The following is a 24,674-nucleotide window of genomic DNA, read 5'->3' on the forward strand; positions in this document are numbered from 1 at the left end:
TCTACTGTATGTAAATTAATTTCATTTTTACTGGTATATGAATGGCTTTCTTCTGTGTTTAGTTTTTTTTTTTTTCAACAAGTCGGCTGTCTCCCACCGAGGCAGGGTGACCCAAAAAGAAAGAAAATCCCCAAAAAGAAAATACTTTCATCATCATTCAACACTTTCACCTCACTCACACATAATCACTGTTTTTGCAGAAGTGCCCAGAATACAACAATTTAGAAGTATATACGTATAAAAATACACAATATATCCCTCCAAACTGCCAATATCTCAAACCCCTCCTTTAGAGTGCAGGCATTGTACTTTCCATTTCCAGGACTCAAGTACGGTTATATAAAATAACCGGTTTCCCTTAATCCCTTCACTAAATATTACCCTGCTCACACTCCAACAGCTTGTCAGGTCCCAAATACCATTTGTCTCCATTCACTCCTATCTAACACGCTCACGCACGCTTGCAGGAAGTCCAGACCCCTTGCCCACAACACTTCCTTTACCCCCTTCCTCCAACCTTTTCGAGGACGACCCCTACCCTGCCTTCCTTCCCCTACAGATTTATACGCTCTCCATGTCCCATTCTCTCTAAATGACCAAACCACCTCAACAACCCCTCTTCAGCCCTCTGACTAATACTTTTATTAACTCCACACCTTCTCCTAATTTCCACACTCCGAATTTTCTGCATAATATTTACACCACACATTGCCCTTAGACAGGACATCTCCACTGCCTCCAACCACCTCCTCGCTGCAGCATTTACAACCCGAGCTTCACACCCATATAAGAGTGTTGGTACTACTATACTTTCATATATTCCCTTCTTTGCCTCCATATAAATAACATTTTTGCCTCCACTTATACCTCAATGCACCGCTCACCTTTTTTCCTTCATCAATTCTATGATTAACCTCATCCTTCATAAATCCATCCGCTGACACGTCAACTCCCAAATATCTGAAAACATTCACTTCTTCCATACTTCTCCCCAATTTGATATCCAATTTTTCTTTATCTAAATCATTTGACACTCTCATCACCTTACTCTTTTCTATGTTCACTTTCAACTTTCTACCTTTACACACACTCCCAAATTCATCCATTAACCTTTGCAATTTTTCTTTAGAATCTCCCATAAGCATAGTATCATCAGAAAAAAGTAACTGACACTTCCCATTTTGTATTTAATTCCCCATAATTTAATCCCACCCGTCTCCCGAACACCCTAGCATTTACTTCTTTTACAACCCCATCTATAAATATATTAAACAACCATGGTGACATTACACATCCCTGTCTAAAACCTACTTTTACTGGGAAATAGTCTCCCTCTCTTCTACACACCCTAACCTGAGCCTCACTATCCTCATAAAAACTCTTTATAACATTTAGTAACTTACCACCTATTCCATATACTGGCAACATCTGCCACATTGCTTCCCTGTCCACTCTATCGTATGCCTTTTCGAAATCCATAAATGCAATAAAAACTTCCCAACCTTTATCTAAATACTGCTCACATATATGCTTCAATGTAAACACCTGATCTACACATCCCCTACCCACTCTAAAACCTCCTTGCTCATCCGCAATTCTACATTCTGTCTTACCTCTAATTCTTTCAATAACCCTACCGTACACTTTTCCTGGTATACTCAGTAAACTTATTCCTCTATAATTTTTACAATCACTTTTGTCCCCCTTCCCTTTATATAAAGGGACTATACACGCTTTCTGCCAATCCCTAGGTACCTTCCCCTCTTTCATACATTTATTAAAGAAAAATACCAACCACTCCAACACTATATCCCTCCTGCTTTTAACATTTCTGTCATGATCCCCTCATTTCCAGCTGCTTTACCCCCTTTCATTCTACAAAATGCCTCATGCACCTTCCCCACACTCACATCCTGCTCTTCTTCACTCCTAAAAGATGGTATACCTCCCTGGCCAGTGCATGAAATTACCGCCTCCCTTTCTTCGTCGACATTTAAAAGTTCCTCAAAATATTCATTAATACAATATCCAAATGTATTACTTGTACTCTCTTTTCTCCAAAATAATTTTATTGTTATTACTTAACATGCCTTCACTTCATCTACATTATTTGTCATATGATACGCTTGCAGTCTAGTTAAGTACACTATGAGCCTTGGGTCATTGGTAGTTCTTTTTATTTGCATCTTTAATTTAAATATATTAATTACATATGCAGCCATTTTATCTGCTATAAATTAACTATGATAAAAAATTTAATAAAAACTTTAGTACAGAAAAACACCTGATTACTTACTTGCCTATACCTGTGCACAATATTTGCTAATTATAGTACAGTCTTGTCACTTTACTAAATTACATTGCTAACAATAATTAAATTTTTCCTTAATAGTACAGTATTTACTTAAGATGCTCTGCAGAGTCTGAGTGTAAGAATACTGAATGTAACTATTGTAATCTATTTATGTTGAAAGGGTAAGTGTTCATGTTGTCTGGTTGAAGGGCAGTGTAAATTCTTACTCACCTATCCCTCCAAAAAATAGTGTTGAATAATACAAGCAACAGATTTTTCAAAATTGCCAACATCTTCAGTGTCTCCCTTAGCATCTCGCTCCATTTCAGTCCCTTGCCACATTTTTATTGTACTTTCGTAGAGTTCACAAGTTCATTCTACTTACTGGTCTGTGTGTAAGAAAACCAGTTCATTACACAGTCTTTCAAAGGGCCTGTGTAGATTGCTGTTTACAACTATCCTTCCAACTCTCCTAACCTAGGCTGTCATGTGGAATAGGTCATACTACACTTACTGTATACTAATGTGTCTTGGTAATTATCATAACAATTTTATAGGATTGCTTAATTTCAGTTAACAGCTGTAACAGCTTTCTTAACAGGAATTTCTAGCTTATCATTATAGTATAAAATTTAGTATAAAATGCAGTAATGGGAATGGGAAATCTCTATTTGAGCTATCCTAAAGATTCAGTGAAAGATTATTGTACACCTACCATCCGACTTACGACCGAGTTGGGTTCCGAGAAACCGGCCGTAAGTCGAAATGGTTGTAAGTCGAACTTTACTACTGAATATCAACAAACCATTTTTGTAATGACTTTATTTTATTGTTTTATTTTGGTATTTCATGTTTTACTTTAGTTTTTATGTTGTTAGTACTGTATTTTATACTGTAAGGTTTAGGATAAACACTGTGTACGACACAAATAGTTGTTTATTTCCCAGAAATTTGGCATAAAAAACATGGTCGTAAGTCGAGTGGTCGTAAGTCGAGCAGGTCGTAAGTCGGATGGTAGGTGTAGTTGTTAATTACCCAGAAATTTGGCATAAAAAACACGGTCGTAAGTCGAGTGGTCGTAAGTCGAGCAGGTTGTAAGTCGGATGGTAGGTGTATTTGAAAAAAGAAAAGATTAAAATTTAGAACTTTAAAACTTGAAATTTTACGAATTTCAGTTCATTTGAATTCAGTGTTTTATTTTGGAGAATTCTGAATACAAGAATTTAGAACTTGCTACTGAATGTACATAATCTAAGGAAACTGTATTACCTGGTAATGCAGAAGAAAACCAGTTCTTTGTACAAAAACACACTCATGAGTGTTTTCAAGATTTTCTCCAAATGCTTAATAGTGATTACTTTCACAAAGGTTTTTCAAAATATCATTGTGCAGTATTCTATTTTTTATTAGTTGGTGAGTTACTTCACGACTACCGTGGGGAGGTTGGAGGTGCAGCAGAGAGTGATCTGAAATCTTTATGTGTAGCCCTTGTTGATGCTCTTAACCAGCGATCTCGAGCACTTAGAACTCAACGTTCTGCCAACAAGTAAGTTTCTCTCTAATGAACTCATCAGCACCTGCTTGTATATAGATTAAAGCCTTTTTCTATACAGTAACAGCATCATAGCACTGATCAGCATAGTATTAGCCCTCCTAGGCTTGTGAAACCACTGTAAGTATAGCTATCTTTACATCTGCTTTGAGCCAATAACACTGTTTCAGTATTAAACCCACCAGCTCATTATAAAATAAATTTATAGATTTCAATGGTAATCAAGGGTTAAAAATTTATTGTGTCTTGCCTGGTATCATTATTTATTTATTTATTATTACTATTTTTATTACTATTATAGTATTATTATACTCGTTAAGAAGCCTTATACTCATAGAGGTCCTACAGCAGTTCCAAGAAGGGCTGGGAGTAGCTTACAGCTAGACTGAATATTGAATTGGAGGGAGGGAATATGGAGGAACTGGATGTATTTAGATATTTGGGAGTGAACATGCTAGCAGATGGGTCCATGAAAGATGAGGTGAACCAAAGAATAGATTAGAAGGAAAACAGTCATTGGTGTGTTGAAGTGCCTGTTGAAAGGAAGAAGTTTATCTATGGAGACAAAAAAGAGAATGTATCAGGGTATAGTGGTACCAGCACTTTTATAGGAGTGTGAGGCATGAGTTTTAAATGCTGCAGCAAGGAGGAGGCAGTAGCTAGAAGCAGCAGAGATGTCAATATGTTATACGAATATCATGCAGAGACGGAGAGTAGAAATTAGAAAGTGATGTGGGGTCACCAAGGATATAATTCAAAGGGTTGAGGATGGGTTGTTAAGGTGGTTTTCACATATGTAGAGAGGCTGGAGAGGGATAGGATGATGAATATTGTGTATAAATCTGGTGTGATAGGTAGAAGTGGGGTAAAGGAGGCTCTTAAGTTTTAGAGGAATACTACTTTGCTCTAGTTTCCCAAGGAAAGAGCATCATGCTGTTGGACAAAACTCTGGGAAGTTAGGAAGAGATCATAGATTTGGTACCATTGGTTAAACATACAAGTGAATCAGAATTATTTTAAAACGGCAATACTGTCACCCTGCCTTGGTGGGAGATGGCCAGCATGTTAAAAAAAAAACTTTAGCATTACAGTTATAACAAGACTTCATGTAAGACACAACCCATAATATCTTTAAACATCTTGTTATTTTGATATATTAAAAATTTAAATATACTGTTTTTTAAAATGATAATTAGTATCTGTAGAGACAAAGAACATTATCCATGGAGGCAAAGAAGGAAATGCATGAGAGTATAGTGGTACCAACACTTATATGGATGTGAAGCATGGGTTGTGAATACTGCAGCGAGGAGGAGGCTGGAGGCAGTGAAGATGTTGTGTTTAAGGGCAATATGTGGCATAAATATTACACAGAATTCATAATGTGGAAATTAGGAGGTGTGGAGTTACTTAAAGTATTATTCAGAGGGCTGAGAAGAGGTTGTTCGGTGGTTTGCTCATATAGAGAGGACGGAGCAGAATAGAATGACCTGGAAGGTGTATAAAGCTGTAGTGGAGGAAAGGAGGGTAGGGGTCATCCTAGGATAGGATGGAGGGAGGGGGGTAAAAGAGGTTTTGTGTGCAAGGGGCTTGGGCATACAGCAGGAATGTGTGTGTGTGTGTTAGATAGGAGTGACTGGAGATAAATGGTTTTTGGGACTTGACGAGATGTTGGAGTGTGAGCAGGGTAATACTTTGTGAAAGGATTCAGGGAAACTGGTTAACTGGACTTGAGTCCTAGAGGTGGGAAGTACAGTGACTGCACTTTAAGGAGGGGTTTGGGACATTTGTTGTTTGAAGTGACGTCCACACTGTTGTATCTGCATGTCTCTGCTAAGACAGTGTTAGTGTGAATGATGATGAAAGTTTTTTTTTTTTTTTTTTTTTGGGTCACCCTGCCTTGGTGGGAGATGGCCAGCATGTTAAAAAAAAAAAATGGCATTTGCAGTGCCTTACCTAATACCATGTACAATCTTTTCAACAGGGTACTGGTGGGAAGAATATCAGAGTTGGAAAGAAGATTATCTACTATTGGAAGCCCAGAAGATGCAAAAACGGAAAACCATGGTGCAAGCACTGGAATTAGTATTCCGGAGCTACAATTAGCTTCACTGGGTCTTATGGATGGTTACAACCCACCAGCAGGACCTATAGTGAAGTACAGTGAAGAGGAGATAATCCAGGACCCTCGTCTTGCAAAAATATTTTGTGTGATAAGTTCAGGACATGAGCCAGTAGAAAGGAGAAAGTGCAGTGATGGATTTAATAAGGAAATTGATAATTTAAAAGAAAAGCTTACTGGCAATGGAGAAAATTGTAGCAGAAACTGCGAAAGTATCTTGGAGGTTTCAAAGAACAGAGTACAGCTAGATTCTACTAATAACTGTTCAAATGATAATATCAAAGTAATGACAAATTGCAGTGTAGCAGCAGGAGTCCAGTGCAGTAGTAAGGGTGAAAACCCAAGTTTTCCAGTTGATGAAACCACTTTCACCAAACATGATAGAAAAGCTGTGTTTGTTATTGAGTCAGTTTGTGATACTGGAGAGGTCACCATGCCTTTGCACACTGCTATCTCTAATGATCTAAGAAGGTCTTCAGTAACACCAAATGTGGTTAATAGAGACAAAACTAGAAATAATGAATCATTAGCAATTAATGGAGTGCCATCTAAAGAAATAAATGTGCAGAATGTTGATGATAAAAAATTATCGGCATATGTTAATTCTGAGGATGTTATTGAAGAAATAATACCAATTGACAAATTAGACTCGTACATCAGAGAAGTTCAGCTCAAGAGAAAAACAGTAGGTAACAAACACAGTAAAGAAAGTAAAGTAAGCAGTGATGCAAGTGATACCTCAAGTAATAAATATGGAAATGAAAGTAAAGTAAGCACTGATGTAAGTGATACCTCAAATAACAAACTTCATAAAGAAAGTATAGAAAACAATGTGAGTGATTCTTCCAGAGCTTCAAGCAAAAATGAAGATAGCAAAGTCACATCAAAACGTCCAAGAGTAGGAAATGAGGAAGCCAAAGAGGCAGAACCTATAAATAAACTAGAGGTAAAAAACACAAGTGAAAATGAAGATGATGATGATAGCTTTGACCTTAATATAAGTGATTATGATAGTGATAATGATAACCTTGATGTAGCTCTCCAAGAATGGCAGAATGATTTTGGAAAAGGCAAGATAAAGGTTAAAGGAAGTCCCTCAAAGGATTCAAAAGTAAAGAGAGTGAGCGGAAAGGAAGGTTTCAATATGTGGCGAAAGGATGCTCCATCTGAGACACAGCTGCCACCTGCTTTAAAAGAACTTCTTGACAGAGCTACTGGCACCCTTGACAATGAGTTAGATTGTACCTAAGATAGCTTTGGTGTATGGAGTTTATGTAGCTTAAACCTGAATTATACTGTATACAGTACTACGTACTTAGGATAATGCATTATATATTATAATTGGATTGATCTTAGTGTATTTTCCATGGTAAAGGAGTACAGTGCTTTCTCCTTAAACAATGCATATTATTAAATATGACTACAATGTCAGGAACAAGAGGCTAGTAATCTCTTCTATATAAATTATAAAAAAAAATTAAATTTTGAAGTTGGGTTGTGTGAATGAGTGTGGATGTAATACAGATTAGAGCTGATTGTTATGAATGAAGAGAAGCCAGATGTCCTGACTCTAAGCAAAACAAAGCTAAAGAGAATGGAAAAATTTCAGTGGGGGAAGTCAATGAAGGTTAAATTGGGTGTATCTAGGAGAACTAGAGCTAAAAAAATGGGGTAGCTGCAATATTAAATGATTAACCATGGAAGGAGAAGAGGGGAGGATATAGATGTTTAAATTCAAGAATTATGTAGATTAGAAAAATGGTGGGGGAGAGATGTGTAGAGGAGAGATTTTGGGAGACATTAAGTGAATGCTTAGGGAGTTTTCAACAAGGGAGAAATAATTGAAATAATGGTTGTGGGGAGCCCTAAATGTTAAAATGGGTAAACCTGATATACAAGAAAGTAATAGGTAACTTTGAATTATACCATGTATAGAAAGAGGTTTGGTAATAATACTTTAAGAAAAGGGATGAATTTTTTTTATATTAACACATCGGCCGTCTCCCACCAAGGCAGGGTGGCCCTAAAAAGAAAAACTTTCATCATCATTAACTCCATCACTGTCTTGCCAGAGGCGTGCTTACACTACAGTTATAAAACGGTAACATTAATGCCCCTCCTTCAGAGTGCAGACACTGTACTTCCCATCTCCAGGACTCAAGTCCAGCCTGTCAGTTTCCCTGAATCCCTTCATAAATGTTACCTTGCTCACACTCCAATAGCACATCAAGCCCTAAAAACCATTTGTCTCCATTCACTCCTATCTAACATGCTCACACATGCTTGCTGGAAGTCTAAGAATCTCACACACAAAACTTCCTTTTACCCCTTCCCTCCAACCACTCCTAGGCCAACCCCTACCCCACCTTGCCTCCGCTATAGATTTATACACTCAAAGTCATTGTATTTCCTTCTATCCTCTCTACATGTCTGAACCACCTCAACCCTTCCTCAGCCCTTTGGATAATAGTTTTGGTAATCCTGCACCTCCTCCTAATTTCCAAACTACATGAGATATGATATAGGGTGTAATGATAGCATTTTGTTAGACTATGAATTAACAGATAAAAGGTTGGTAAGTAGAATTCTGAAAGTGCATGTTTTTAGAGGGGTCAGAGATGTATCAGATCATTATTTAGTGTTAACTACAGTGAAAGTAAGAGGTAGATTGGGTACAAAGAGAATGTTGTAAGTGGGTAACCTATTGTACATTCCTACCTGCTGTGCTGTATGACCCTTTTGGGTCTAACACCTCATTTGATCATTTCATTTTATTTATCACTGTGTAAGTGTGTAGAGAAAAATAAAGGAGATGGGACAAGATATAAGCAACTATTGGAAAAAAAATTATTTTGGGGTAGATTTAAGAATTCAGTGTTAGAGGGTGCAGCAGAAGTTTGTGGATACAGGAGAATGGGTACCAGACAAAGAGCAGTTGGTGGAATGACAAGGTAAAGAGGGTTAGGGAGAAAAATTAGCATTATGAGAGGCTTTTTGATATAGATGTGATATACAGAGAGTGGACTATAGGGAGATTTAGAGAGGTTAATTAATTTCATATAGTCGGACTTGAGTCCTGGAAATGGGAAGTACAATGCCTGTTTGGCAGTTTGGAGGGATATGTTGTGTATCTTTATACGTATATGCTTCTAAACTGTTGTATTCTGAGCACCTCTGCAAAAGCAGTGATAATGTGTGAGTGTGGTGAAAGTGTTGAATGATGATGAAAGTATTTTCTTTTTGGGGATTTTCTTTCTTTTTTGGGTCACCCTGCCTCGGTGGGAGACGGCCGACTTGTTGAAAAAAAAAAAATTAAAAGAATGGAAAGGGAGTGCAGAAGGTAGCTAATGAAAGTGTGGGTGAAGTTTTATTAACAAATTAGCAAGAGAATAAGAAAAAATTTTGAGATTAATAAACTTCAGAGTGCCTAGGAAGCAAATGAATTTAGCAGTTGAAAACAAGAAGGAAGATATTAGGTGGGAGGTGGAGATGCTGGGAAGAGAGAGGGAATATTTTGAAGAATTGTTAAATGCTGATGAAAGAGAGGCAATAATTTCATGTGTTGGGCAGGGACATATAACATGTTGGAGGTAGAGCCAGATGCAAGTGTGAGAAAAGTGTGAGGCAGCAGTTAGAATGAAACAGGATAAAGTAACTGGGATACATTAGATCAAGACAGATGTTAAAAGTAGGTGGAAAACAGTATTGGTGTAGTTAGTATATTCAATATATGCATGAAAGGGGGAAGAGTACTTAGGGATTGGCATAAAGAATGCATAGGTTCTTTACACCTTATAAGGAAAAGGGGATAAAGGAGAGTGTAAGAATTATTGGAGGAATAAGTCTGTTGAATATCTAGAGGACTAAGAATGGGTTGTTAAGGTGGTTTTGATGTTTAGAGAGGATGTAGTGAAATAGGATGACTAGGAGGAGGTATAAAAATCTGGGGTGGAAAGAAAAAGGGGTCATTATAGGAAAGGTTTCAGGAAAGGGGTAAAGGCTTTGACTGCTTGGAGCTTGGACATCTAACATACTTGTGTGAACACATTAGATAGGAGTGGAAGTAAGTGGCTGTTATGACTTGATGTGTTGTTGAGTGCCAGTAATGTAACATTTATAAAGGGGATTCAGAGAAACCAGTTACCTGGACTTGAGTCCTGGAGGTGGGAAATACAGCATCTGCATTCTGGAGGAGGAGTGGAGATGCTGCAGTTCAGAGGGCCATCTGAAATCTAATGTTGGCACACTTCTGGGAAGACGGTGATTGAATGAGTGACTATGGAAGTATTTCTTCTTTTTCAAATCACCCTGCCTGAAGGGAAGACAGCTGGTGTGTTAAAAAAATAATAATTATATTTATAATTTTGATGAAGATTTGTACCTGAATTTTTTTGAAGAATACAAACCAAGAAATAACTAAAAATAGAGGTATGAAATATTAAAATTAAATTTACAGATTAATTTGTCTTAGGCAGATAAGGTTTGTTTAATAGCATTAACTGTAGATGCCATTATGGAATAAATGAGTGCCACACAATTTTAAGGAAATTGAATGAAGTATTAGGGGACTGAGCAATGAATGTAGTAGACTGTTGTAAAAACTAAAGATAAATTGCAAATGACAACACTTCAAAAATCCTGCCCTCATTAAGAAATATATGAACTTTCAAGAGTATTTTAAGTATGATGGTGTGCCAAGGTTTGGGCATATAGAAATATGAATTACTAGTACAAAATACATGTATAGTATGGTAAGAATGAAATGTTACAGTTAAAGTAATGGACTAATAGGGGGGAGGGGGTGTATGTTTTTGCCATTTGTTCATGGATTTAAAGTTGTGAAATTAATTTTTCACAATCATTACAAATGCAACATGCCAAGAATATGAGTATTGTAACCTGTAGTACTACAGTACAGTACTGTATAGTAATTTTAAAGTACATAATTTACAGTAATTTTACTTACCTTTTTTGTGGTGGAGAGAGGTGTAAACTACAGTGATATATAGTAGCTGAGAAGACATAGATAGCTATGCTCTACTTTCATATGCTTTGCTGGCCTATGAGAAGCAGATTGAAGATCAATACCATGAACATTAACACCAAGAGAACATTGTTGAATATGCCATTTATGTACTGCCATTTATAGCTTTTCATCATGGGCCATTTTTGTATGCTTTCTAGGACTAGCTGATGAACCTTTATGGGTAGCATTACCACTAAACTTATACGCAAGGACAGATTTACTGATTAGGCTCTTGTGGACATCAGGCAATGTCTTAACATCATATTCCTGACATACCTTCTGTATTAGTTCAAATTTCTGCTTAATACTGAGAATCACACATTTTCTCTTGGCACTCCCCACTTGGTTTAGAAGCCATCGTTAATTGCCCTTTATTAATGTATTAAGTAAAGTCTCACAAAACACAGTAAATCCAGGGAAAGTTGGAGACTAAATGACGAGTGAATGCACGCAATAAATTGGGATGGGCAGCTCATGTCTTGGGAACAATGAAAAAAAAGAGGTCCTGATGTGGATGATCTTTTCCATACAGGACAAATGTCAGACCAAGTCCAATGATTCAGAAAATAACCGAACACTGTCAGAACATTTCTCTTGACCCACACCTGGGGTAGCATTGTCAGGGTTTTTGACAAATCAGCCTATCATATTGTTTTGTTCATCAGAAAGAATGGGAGCCTTATCACAGTGATATACTTTATTTTTCTCTGGTGGTCCCATCTTTAGCCCTTGGAGCTTGGCTTAGCGCTTCTTTTTTATTATAATAATAATAATAATTTAACCCTTGGAGGGTCGACAGGCCCTCTCCGAGACTTGTTCTCAGGGTCGGCCAAATTTAAAAAAAAAAAATTATTTTTATGAAAAGATAGAGAATCTTTTCCCGATCATAATGACACCAAAAGTATGAAATCTGATGGAAAACTTACGGAATTATGCTCTTGCGAAGTTAGCGGTCTCAACGATGTTTACGCATCGGCAATTTTGCCCACTTTGAGCCCTATTTTTGGCCAATTCCTGTGTACTAGTTGACAAAAATCATAACTATTTCTCTAGAACTCCATTTTTTCTATTGAATGAGTACAAGAAACCACCCATTTACTGATTTCAACTATCCAATACAGTGGTCAGAATTTAACAATTTTGCCAATTTCACACAAATTCCAAAAGATGCCAATTTCCAAATAGGGTCCAGAATAAACAAGAAAGACATTCCTGGCACTAAAATAACATTTCCTCTGTTCGTTAGTCACATCCCCAGGCCCCTCTTATATTTCTTTGGCTTTCCACTTTCAATTTTTATTCTTACAAAAAATAGAAGATTTACTGTTATGCAGACTACTGCATTAGTGTAGAAATGGTATAAATAATATCAGCGCACTTGTGAAAGAATATTAGACTCACCAGTTGATGTGTATTGGACGCTTGGCATGATTTGTTTACTTTTGAACTTTGGTAAAAATCGAACATTTCTGCTGCTTTGAGCTCAATTTCAAGGTACTTTTCATTGTAAAACCAGTCAAAATCATCTCAATTTCTGTAATATGTCTTCCATTCTATAAAATGAGACCAAGAAAACTAGAATACAATAATATATACCATACGAAAAAACAGTGCAAAGTCGCTGCTCTATTCCAAAAACACAATTTTTTTTTTTTTCTCATTATGCACTGTGTACTGCAGGATTTTTTTTTTATACTGTGCACACTGACCACATATACCCATTCTTTCATATGTAGGCCTACCAGCTTTCTCCCACTAGATTTGAGGGTGCTAGAATTTAGGCGTACTAGTACGTCAAAAGCCCTGGGTTGTAAGCCGTACTAGTACGGCCGAAACCCTCAAAGGGTTAATGCAGATTTGGTATTATTTAACTGAAATCACTTTGTTACATAAACTGTGACCTTCCCCACCATCCCTTCTACTAATTTACTTCCCTTAATAGTACTACCACTTTACCCCTCTACCCTCACTTGTTGTGTAGCACTGAGTGACTTACAGGGTTATCACTTTACATGAATAATCACCTTTTCTATCGCCTGTATTCCTTAAAATCAGCAGCCTGAAGTTTAGTGTTTGCCATGCCCATATTTCCCTACCATTACTTAGTATTCTTAATTTAACATTCACCAAGAAAGCACTAAACCCTTTTTCCAAATGGAAAAGAGGATACTATCACATGATGATTCCTTCACACACATACTAATATTTTTGGCCTTTAATAAACCAAGATGCATTCCTTCCTTGCTAAATTTTGTCCTTCACTGTTCCATGGAATTAAGAATCAAGTGCTTTTTATAAAAAGAATTCTACAGCTGTGCCATAAAATGTGGTGGTAGCTAATAAATTCTCTATAAAATTTCTTAATTTTTTAGGAATCATAACAGACCCAATCATATCACATGTATATTTCAAATTATATGCTACTGAATGCATTACATTGTTTGTAAACATATCAATTTATAAATCTATTGATGGCTTAGCACTTCTTTTTGATTATAATAATAATAAATCTATTGAATGATATGACTTTAAAACAATCCTTGTTACAAGTTCTTTTAGTTAGGACAGAATTTTTTTTTTTTTTAGAATCTTTTCTTTATGACACTATATTTTTGTTTTTTTTCTTTCTTTTTGGGTCACCCTGCCTCAGTGGGAAATGGACGACATGTTAAAAAAAAATTAAACTATATTACAAAAACTATTTAGGATATCTTTAACACGGTTCTATTTAAGGTGTGCACAACATTAAGAGTGTACATCAAAAACTTTACTGAATCTCCAAAGGCAATGTAACAAATGGAAAAAACTGTCATAAGCTAATTATCTAATAACTTTACAGCTTTAACTGCAAACAGTTAAATATTTAAGCCATTTACTTATACTGCAGTAACTCTCATTACTTCTGATGAATTTAAAAGGAAGTGTTACTGACTAGTGCAACACTGAAGTTAGCCATCATTACTTCTCTTCATTTTCATTATTTCACATTAATTGCTTTGAAAGATGACAGCAAATTTTCAGAGGAAAATACTGTAGTATATATATATATATATCATCTGCGACTTAGTATTCGATCCTTTTCTTGCTTCCAGTGGTTCATCTCAGCAGAAGTCAGGCTTTCTTCTAGTTTCTTTATTTTTTCTTCATGGTATCTCTGAAATGAATAATATGGCATAATGTATATTTATTTTTTTTTTCTAAAAATTATCCATTTACTTTTGATCTAGGGTTGCACATTTGAGTCTCTACCATCCTATCTCAATGAATAATGAATTAAAACAATGAATCATTGCATACTATACTAAAATGCTATGGACACATTTTATCAGCTCATCATATAAGTACTGTACAATGTGAGATGAAGATAAATATGAAAGGTAGTTTTAAAAAGTAACGTTGTACAGTGGAACCTCGGTATGCGACCTTAATTCATTCCAGAAGGCTGTTCAAGTGCCGCTTTGAGTATCAAACAAGTTCTTCCCAACCAATTTTCTGTTTGTTTGGAATAATATTAGGAGAGAAGTAAATAATGAAAATGATTGTTATAGGAATGCAGTTAGAAACCCGAGTAGGTCTATAACCCACTATGATAACACGAACGTAGATAAGTACATTTATGGAGCAACTTGTAAAGGGGGAAAAGACTGACTGATATTGTAGTGGCCAGGCTTAGGCTTGGTTACAAGTACTTCTGGCAGTCTGGGAGACACAGATGATTATCAAACTAAATGCAAATTATGTGATCAGGCATATGGTCACTGTCTTGAACACTATGTGCTTAATTGTCCACTTATTGAGGAATACAGAACCAGCATAATAACCTATGTGACATATCAAGATATCTTATTAATGAAAATAAGATATCAGATATACTAAGTAAATTTCCTAAATTTGCCTGTAACAGATAAGTGAACTGTAGATATAAACCCATATGTATACCTGTTAATCCTTTTGGGGCCTAGTTCCTAGGCCTTTTGTGTATCGATATGCTCTTGCGCTACCGACCACAGGATGGATATGGGGTGCACAATAAACTAGCCACCTCAGTGACAAAATCTAAAAATCTAAAATCACTAATTGTCATAGCAATTGTATTGTATGACTTAGTCATACAATACAAAAATGCACCAAAAAATGCAAAGAAACACAAAATAATTTACAGTGAAGTTCTGGCAGGTCATATTTGTTTGGCCGAGTGCTGAGCTTTGTTCGAGCAGGGAGCTGGTCCTATACCGAGGTTCCACTGTACATATATGGTTTATTTACTGTACAATATATCTTGAGATAATAAATCCTTGTGATTAATTCATAATACAGTGGACCCTCGCATACCGTTGGCATCACATAACGTTAAATCCGCATACCGATACATTTTATCGCTAAGATTTTGCCTCGCATACCGCTAAAAAACCCGCTCAACGCTATTCGTCCGAGACGCGTCTAATGTGCGGCCTGAGCCAGCCTCACATGTTCCGCTGGTGGCATTGTTTACAAGCCAGCCTCCACGGTAACATCCAAGCATACAATCGGAACATTTCGTATTATTACAGCGTTTTTGGTGATTTTATCTGCAAAATAAGTGACCATGGGCCCCAAGAAAGCTTCTAGTGCCAACCCTGTGGTAAAAAGGGTGAGAAATATTATCGAAATACTGTGGTACCATGGTCAACTGCTGATGCTGCTGCTGCTGTAGCACCATCAGCTGCTGCTGCTGCTGTACCACCGTCAGCTGCTGCTGCTGCTGTAGTACCATCTGCTGCTGCTGTAGCACCGTCTGCTGCTGCTGTAGCACTGTCAGCTGCTGCTGCTGCTGTACCACTGTCAGCTGCTGCTGCTGCTGTACCACCGTCAGCTACTGCTGCTGCTGTAGTACCGTCTGCTGCTGCTGTAGCACTGTCAGCTGCTGCTGTAGCACTGTCAGCTGCTGCTGTAGCACTGTTAGCTGCTGCTGCTGCTGCTGCTGTAGCACTGTCAGCTGCTGCTGCTGCTGCTGCAGCACTGTCAGCTGCTGCTGCTGCTGCACTGTCAGTTGCTGCTGCTGCTGCTGTAGCACTGTCAGCTGCTGCTGCTGTAGCACCGTCAGCTGCTGCTGCTGCTGTAGCACCGTCAGCTGCTGCTGCTGCTGTACCACCGTCAGCTGCTGCTGCTGCTGCTGTAGTACTGTCTGCTGCTGCTGTAGCACCGTCTGCTGCTGCTGTAGCACTGTCAGCTGCTGCTGTAGTACTGTCAGCTGCTGCTGCTGCTGCTGTAGCACTGTCAGCTGCTGCTGCTGTTGCTGCTGTAGCACCGTTGTTGGTGTGGCTTATTGAGAATACCAAGAAACAATTAACCCCAGAGGGTTAGCCACCCAGGATAACCCAAAAAAGTCAGTGTCATCGAAGACTGTCTAACTTATTTCCATTGGGGTCCTTAATCTTGTCTCCCAGGATGCAACCCACACCAGTCGACTAACACCCAGGTGAACAGGGAAAAATGCCTGGAACTAGTGTTCATATTGGTTAATTTAAAGCCAGCAAAGGTTGGTTTGAGAGATTTAAGAATCGTAGTGGCATACACAGTGTGATAAGGCCTGTTCTGGAAGAAAATGCCAAACAGGACCTACATTACTCAGGAGGAAAAGGCACTCCCAGGAAACAGTGTCTCATCAGTCATTGCTGCATCTTCAATAAAGGTAAGTGTCATTTATTCTTCATTTAGTAGAGTAGTACATGCACAATATATATTGTGCATGTACTACTCTACTATTGTGCATGTATCCTTCTCTTTGTGTGTAGGAAAATGTATATTTCATGTGGTAAAAATTTTTTTTTCATACTTTTGGGTGTCTTGCACGGATTAATTTGATTTTCATTATTTCTTATGGGGAAAATTCATTCTCATAACGATAATTTCGCATAACGATGAGCTCTCAGGAACGGATTAATATCGTTATGCGGGGGTCCACTGTATATATATATATATATGACTTTTATTGCAGACCGTAACCATCAATTATTATTTACTGTACTGGTATATTTAATGCACGTCAAAAAAAAAAAATCCTCGATTTAGATTGCTACACAGAGTATACAAGCATTCAACAAAATGCCATAATTACTTTTGTAGACATTCCTGTACAACACAAAACAAATACAAGTGCTCAAATTTTCAAAATCTCTCAGCTTAACCCTTTCATTGTCCAGACTCCTAATCTGAAACTTACCTGCAGCATCCAAGAATTTTCAAAAAAAAAAAAAAAAAAAAAAAAAAAAAAATTATGAAATGGTAAAGAATCTTTTTCTTAAGTAAATAAAACAAAAAGTACGAAATTTTATGGAAAACTGACGAAATTATGCTTTCACAAATTTTGCCATGCCAGCGATATTTATGCATCTGTGATTTTGCCCACTTTGAATCCTATTGTATGCCAATTACACTGTTCCAGGCATACTAGCTATTTTGCTAGTATGTCTTCCATTTTATCAACTGAATACAAGAAACTGCCCAATCAACTACGTATTTCAATTACCCAATAAAGTGATCAGAAATTGGTAATTTGGCCAATTTCACACAAATTTCAAAATAGGGTCCAGAATAAACAATGCAGGCATTCCTGGCACTAAAATAACATTTCCTCTGTTTATTAGTTACATTTCCAGGCTTTACATATGAATTCCATTTTGATTTTTTATTCACACAAAGAATTTTTATTCACACAAAAAGATAAAAGATTTACTGTCCTGCAATATTGTAATAATTCCATAAATAATATCAGCGCATTTATGAATGCATATTAGACCTACCAGTTGGATGTGTATTGGACAAGTGCCATGATCTGTTTACTTTTAAATATCGGCAAAAATCAAACATTTCCGCTACTTTGAACTCAATTTCAAGCTATTTTCAGTTTTGAAACCAATCAAAATAATCTCTATTTCTGTAATATATCTTCCATTCTATCAAATGAGACCAAGAAACCAAAAATACAATCATAAAAGCTATACAAAAATACACCACAAATTCATAAACCAAAAACACTTGCATTTTTTCTCATAAAGCACTATGTGCTGCAGATTTTTTTTTTTTATGGTGCACCCTTACTGTATAGGCCCAGTCTCTCATATCTAGGCCCAAATTTACTGCTCGCAGCTTATCTGAGTAAGCTGAGCTCATGACACAGTACTATGGCATGAACAACGAAAGGGTCAAATGCCTAAGACATTTGACATTTATACAAATTTAAATACAGGAACTGCTCTTACTTCGATATTCTGTAACTTCCAATAATATACAACTTTACACTCCATTCATCTTAAAATGAGAAACATTTTTGCAAATAAATTGTATTGTTTATGCACAGGGGTATGTGATTATTTCACATATACAGTGGACCCCCGACTTACGATGGCCTCAACCTATGATAAAACTGACTTACGATGCTTGTCAGCGTAAAAATTTGACCCCGACCTACGCTGAAAAACTCGACTTACATCATTCGTCCCGAAGGCAGCTGTCTGGTCCATCTGGCCTGAGCGCCTCAGCTGAGCTAGTGTGACATTGTTTACAAGCCAGGGCGGACGGTTGCACGCATATATTTGATAAATTTTGTATTATTCCAGTGTTTTTAGTGCTTGTAACTGCTAAATAAGCCACCATAGGCTTATCGAGAATACCAAGAAACAATTAACCCTAGAAGGTTAGCCACCCAGTATAACCCAAGAAAGTCAGTGTGTCATTGAGGACTAACTTATTTCCATTGGGGTCCTTAATGAAAGTTAAGACACTTGTGCAACATCTGGTTATCTTTATTGTAGACGTTTCGCCATCCAGTGGCTTTATCAATACAGATTCTAGGACATAATTAGAAGACAGTAGAACTATATACAAAAGATGAGGTATTCAGTCCCTCAGCCTTGGAGGTGGTGTTTACAACACCGTGGTTGTAGAGATTCTGTTGTCCCCCAGGATGAGACCCACACCAGTTGACTAACACCCAGGTGAACAGGAAAAAATACCTGGAACTAGTGGTGAATTTAAGGCCAGCAAAGGTTGGTTTGAAAGATTTAAGAATCATAGCGGCATACATAGTGTGATAAGGCCTGTTCTGGAAGAAAATGCCAAACAGGACCTACATTACTCAGGAGGAAAAGGCACTCCCAGGACACAGTGTCTCATCACTCATCACTACATCTTCAATAAAGGTAAGTCTCATTTATTCTTCATTTAGTACACTAGTACATGCACAATATATATTGTGCATGTATCCTCCTTTTTGTGTGTAGGAAAATGTATATTTCATGTGGTAAATTTTTTTTTCATACTTTTGGGTGTCTTGAACGGATTAATTTGATTTCCATTATTTCTTATGGGGAAAATTAATTCGACTTATGATAATTTCGTCTTATGATGTGCTCTCTGGAACGGATTAATATCATAAGTCAGGGATCCACTGTATTATACAAAGCATAAAATTTAAAGAATTCACTAAGTCATTCAAGAACCGAATATTAAGCTTAACATGTAAAAAATGTATTGAAATGCACCTCATTTTCCTTTCAACATTAATTACTCAGCATTCTAAATTTCAATAAGTGCTGTACCAGCACTTGAAAGATTGGTTTATCATTACTGTACTTAGAAGTGAAATATCCCTGTGTTTACTGATGGACAGCATTTGCAAAACAAAAATTTCTACAAATACTAAATCACTATCATGCACAAAGTGTATGGCTGTATATTATATTAAATACTACCGTATAATGAAATGCTTATTTCAATTTTACGAAAACAATGTTAGTAAATATTCACCACACAAGCCACTTGCATCCAACTAACCTTCACAAACAAAAAGGCATGCCTCATTGAAGCTGCCAGGTGTATGGTGCAAACTGTAGCTGCTTGCCCTCCTATCTTGGTGATGAGGGGCAGAGCCGAGGCCACTAGCTGATGTGGACCACGACCTACACTAATAAATGCTATACGTGTCTTGATGTTGCAGTACTTTACTGTAAATTGTAGATTGAAAGGAAACTGTTAAACATTACTAATTCTTAGAAATTGCATAACAAAATTAAAAAAAAAAAATCTGTTTTTAACACTCTAGCTGTCTCCCACCAAGGTAGAGTGATCCAATAAAGAAAAAGACACTTTCACTGTCACTCACTCAATTGCTGTCTTGTCAGAAACGCACTGACATTACAGTTCAGACAACCCTCCAAACTGCATCATCCCCACCCCTCCTTCAGAGTGCAGGCACTGTACTTCCCACCTCCTGGAATCAAAATCCAACTAACCAGTTTTCCCTGAATATCAGTAAAACCAAAGTGCCAAACAGGCAAATTCCACAAAGTGATGTACACACAAAGATGTAGGAATTTAACAAAGGGAACTGAAAATATTGTACAGATGTTATTACTGAAACTGAACAACTTTAGAAAATAGAATTTGAATAATCCTGTCTGGAAAGGAATAATACCAGAGACTGACCTCAACAGACTGCAGATGTGGTCAAATGAGTAGCATTTCGAGTTTCACTAAAACAAATGCAAGGTCATGCAGAGGAGACACTGATTATAGCATGGGTGGAGAGAAGTTGCAAATATCCAAGAATGAAAAGTACCTGGGGTGAGTGTATTATTATTATTATAATCAAGGGGGAAGCGCTAAACCCGGAGGATTATACCGCGCCTGGGGGAGGGTGGGATGTGGAAGGCATTCAGGCTTAATTTGGGGAACTGGAGCACAGATCCAATTCCCTAAATCAAGAGCCCCTCACCAACATCAAGGAACCTTCCTTGAGGGGTGGGGTGAGTGTAACACTTATAATATTGCCAGAATTGCATACAAACCATGCAATGACAGAAGCATATGCAAGATGAGTAACCCTCAGAATAGCATTTAGGAGCTTGAATGACAGAATCCTTCAGATCCATGTTAGACCACCATAAAGTATGTGGCCCTAGTATCAAAACTCAGAGGAATGAACTATGTATAAGGAGAGGTTGAAGGAACTGAATATAGGGGAGAATGACTAGTGAAGAGAAACTGATAGGGCAGGTAGGGAGAGACTTTGAATTTAGAGGACCAGGATCAAGGTAAAACAGGTGGAAGCCGAAAATGCAGATAAACCAGAGATGTAAGGAAGTACCACATATTTTTTTATTCTTAGGGTGGTTGGAAAGTGGACTGATATGGATAAGGCAGTGGTGGATGAAAACTCAATACACAGCTTCTAGAATAGGTATAAGGCCCAAGCAGCCAAAGTCAGTGATGACAATCAAGTAGTCTAGGAGGCACAACCAGAAGTCAAGTCTTGGTCCCCCCCACAAACAAATTGGTGAGTATGTTAAGTAATATTATTATTATTATCACACTGGCCGATTCCCACCAAGGCAGGGTGGCCCGAAAAAGAAAAACTTTCACCATCATTCACTCCATCACTGCCTTGCCAGAAGGGTGCTTTACACTACAGTTTTTTAAACTGCAACATTAACACCCCTCCTTCAGAGTGCAGGCACTGTACTTCCCAGGACTGTACTCCAGGACTCAAGTCCAGCCTGCCAGTTTCCCTGAACCCCTTCATAAATGTTACTTTGCTCACACTCCAACAGCATGTCAAGTATTAAAAACCATTTGTCTCCATCCAAGTAATATTGTCATTTAAATTAGATTAAGGCAGCCAGCTCATGCCTTGTGCTGTCTTTCTTGGCAACACAGAAAAATGCTGCTGGTGACAGGAAGAAAAAATAGGCAGTTAGAATAAATTCTTATTATTCATCACTCCAGAAATACACTAATACAATACTATGATTGCTTAAAACCACTTTCATACTGCAAAGTAATGCTGTGTGCTGCAAAGCCAAATTACCATGAAAACCTGGAGTAGTTGCAGCAACACCAAAATCTCCATGAAGTCTCTTTACTGCTTCAACTATTGCCCTCTGAAGCTCTTCGCGTTGAATGTGAGCTTGACTTTTTGGTATCACCTCCACAATGAAATACCTAAAAACAAACGTTATGTATACTATTAATACAGAACTCAGTATTATATAAATCCTGTGAATATGATAAATCATCAATATAATGAACTAATAAGGGAAGTAGGTGACCAGTACTGTTCACTGTGGTGGATAGGTGTGAGATTGTTCTGCTGTGATGGTAATATTAATGGATATTGTGCCTATAAAGCAGGACTTCTTCAGTCAGATATAGGCAAATACAAAACTGGTGACAGTAGAATATATTTTGAGGTGATCATTCCCTCAGCCACAGCAGGTAGTGGTCAGTCCCTCAAGCTTAAAGCAGAGGCATGCAGTCTCTGTTTAGCATGACCTACTTACCTTACTGGATTATATTAAGCAGCAATATCACCTATAGCCACTATACAGTACTTCACTTCTGCTCATATATAAGAAGTGGCTGAACGCCTCTGCTTTAGGCTTGAGGGGCTCACCACTTGATGACAGTGACTGATTTGTTGCTGAAACATTGAAATGAACCACAATATCCTAATAAATTCCAAGTCTTTCCCACCTGCTATGCTTTATAATCATTATCATCATATCTACAGGGAAGAGCTGTACCCAATAGAGTCATACAGTGCTTGGGGAATGGAAGGCAATCAGGTTTGATCCAAGGAAGGGAAAGACAAGCCTAATTCCTTGGATCAAAAGATTCTCATTAGCATTACGGAACATCCCTTGAAGAAGGATAAAATTATGTACTATGAAATTGTTTTTTTATAATTTTCCTAAATTTAGAATGTGTAAATATGAATAATATAATAACTGTGTATTAAAATGTGATGCTGATTTGACCCTTCGAGAAATTTGGTGTGAAAGAGAATGTGCAGTGGCCACGGAGTGATACAGACGAAAAGACACCATAGTGAATTAATCTGGGAAAACCGGTTGTGATATTTTGTGTAATGTAATCAGGCGTCATCGAGGTCAAATTGGTGTATAATGGCCTCAATCCATAATTTAGAAATTGCTGACACGTTCTCCGCTGAAGAACTGGGATAAATAGTGTGGAAAGCCCTTACAATTCAGCAACAAGGATAGAAAAATAAAGGACTCCTTCTTCCCAGCAGCATACCCTAACTAAGTGATGCTTACCCATAATGTACAGTAGTTTTGCATTGGCCATTGTAAATTCTAGCTGTTAGGGTAGCGTTAGGGTGTGTTCCACAAATAATAATTGTGATCCAGTAATTAAACGATGAGTGCTCAGGTTAAATTTTTCTTTCTTTCTGTTTATATAATATGCATATATTTTTGGTAAAATGGTGTGTACTCAACAGAACCCCCCTTCCTTACCTTTCAAGTCACAAACCATCATACAGTCCACTCAATATCTTTTAATTTACCAACATTATTGGTCTTAATTTTTATGTTGTAATATCTGATAGGCCCAACATTGTTTGTGGGTGGAAAAGTGTGTGTGTAGGTCTCAGAGGAGAGGTATGGTGCAGCCTAGTGTCTCTAAAATCCCACCTAATTCTGAGGCACAACTAACATTGGCAAGTGCAATAAATTATTGCCTAGTTGTGCTCCCCTTCAAATTATGTGGATGAGATATTTCAGGAATGTACCTGTGAACCTCATCCCCATAATTTCCCATAATTATTATTAATTAGTAGTAGTACATTCATGAGCATTCTGGTTTGGATTCAAGGAATGGCCACATAGGTCTAATTTCTTAGATTAAAAACCCTCACTGGAATATTATATTACAATTGTATGATACACTATGATTATAAAAAATGCGAGGGCTTACCTCTTCTTGAACCTGACCATCTTAATAAAAAATACTTAGTGATGGTGTATTCCTCTTCAAGATAAGTGGAGATTACAGCGTTATGGAGGTGTTTCTCTTAAGGATAAGCAGAGTTTACAGCGTGATGAAGTTTGGACAGACTGAAGTCCCCGCTGTTGGTGTTGGGGTTAGTAAGGACCACCGAGGTTTACGCCTTATTGAATCTAGCATCCCGGGAATCCGGGGAAAATATGTTGTCCGAATATGGGCGGGAATTATAGATACAAATAAAGTTTCACCCGGAATGAGAAACGTGACCAGAATGTTCTCACTTAGGTCAGCCAGACCCTTGTTGCCTAAACCGTATCACACCCAGACACGTCCTTTCCTCCTCCACTAAAAAAGAGCTAAATGTCTATCGTCAAGTAACTTTGAAAACTGGCAGTTAACCGACTAACTCTTACACACATGCACAAAAAAGCATGATTGATCAAGCAGATGGTTGCTTGAACTAAAACCCAGTAAATGTACTGGGGCCATGTAGGGCCAGAAGACTCGACACGGACGAGACTCGGGAGGAAAGTAATTGCACATCTCTCTCCGACTGAAAGACATAGGGGTGAGCATAGTGCCTAGTTTATCGAAGAGGCTCACATCAACATTCCTGGTCCGAACCCGTGGCTTAGTAGGCAACGCTCTCGCATCCGTGTCCGTGGTTCAATCCCAAGTCGGGTAGAAACATTGGGCATGTTACCTTACACCTGCTGTCCTTGTTCACATAGCGGTAAGTAGGTACCTGGGTGTGGAAAAAGACACTTATGCACAGTTCAGGACATTTATTAAAGGAAACATTTCGCCACGAATGACTTCAGATAAGGCGCATTTTGAAGTACACAAGTACAGAAGCAAAGGCGAACCTCTGAGAAATGGACACATTCAACACGCA

General features: G+C 37.7%; 3 protein-coding genes across 8 annotated transcripts in view; 2 read left to right on the forward strand and 1 right to left on the reverse strand.

The window, feature by feature from the left end:
- LOC128684839 (myosin-13) overlaps nt 1-13,677 on the forward strand; it is a 29,731-nt gene extending 16,054 nt beyond the window's left edge. For all 3 annotated transcript variants that reach the window (XM_053771131.2, XM_053771132.2, XM_070099878.1), the window contains exons 9-10: nt 3,704-3,839; nt 5,830-13,677. In XM_053771131.2, the coding sequence (XP_053627106.2) occupies nt 3,704-3,839; nt 5,830-7,216 (1,523 nt within the window). In that variant the 3' untranslated portion in view covers nt 7,217-13,677. The remainder of the gene's footprint in view (nt 1-3,703; nt 3,840-5,829) is intronic.
- LOC128684844 (phosducin-like protein) overlaps nt 1-24,674 on the forward strand; it is a 372,671-nt gene that overhangs the window by 292,430 nt on the left and 55,567 nt on the right. The gene's annotated exons all lie outside the window — the stretch shown is intronic.
- On the reverse strand, nt 13,702-24,252 carry Pop5 (POP5 ribonuclease P/MRP subunit). The gene is made up of 4 exons (XM_053771133.2): nt 23,750-24,252; nt 21,840-21,973; nt 19,808-19,977; nt 13,702-14,147 (listed from the first exon to the last, which is right to left on the reverse strand). The coding sequence occupies exons 1-4, from the start codon at nt 23,767-23,769 to the stop codon at nt 14,046-14,048; spliced, it is 426 nt and encodes a 141-aa protein (XP_053627108.1). The 5' UTR covers nt 23,770-24,252; the 3' UTR covers nt 13,702-14,045.

This window comes from Cherax quadricarinatus, chromosome 5 (genome assembly GCF_038502225.1).
Source record: "Cherax quadricarinatus isolate ZL_2023a chromosome 5, ASM3850222v1, whole genome shotgun sequence".
Lineage (NCBI taxonomy): Eukaryota > Metazoa > Arthropoda > Malacostraca > Decapoda > Parastacidae > Cherax > Cherax quadricarinatus.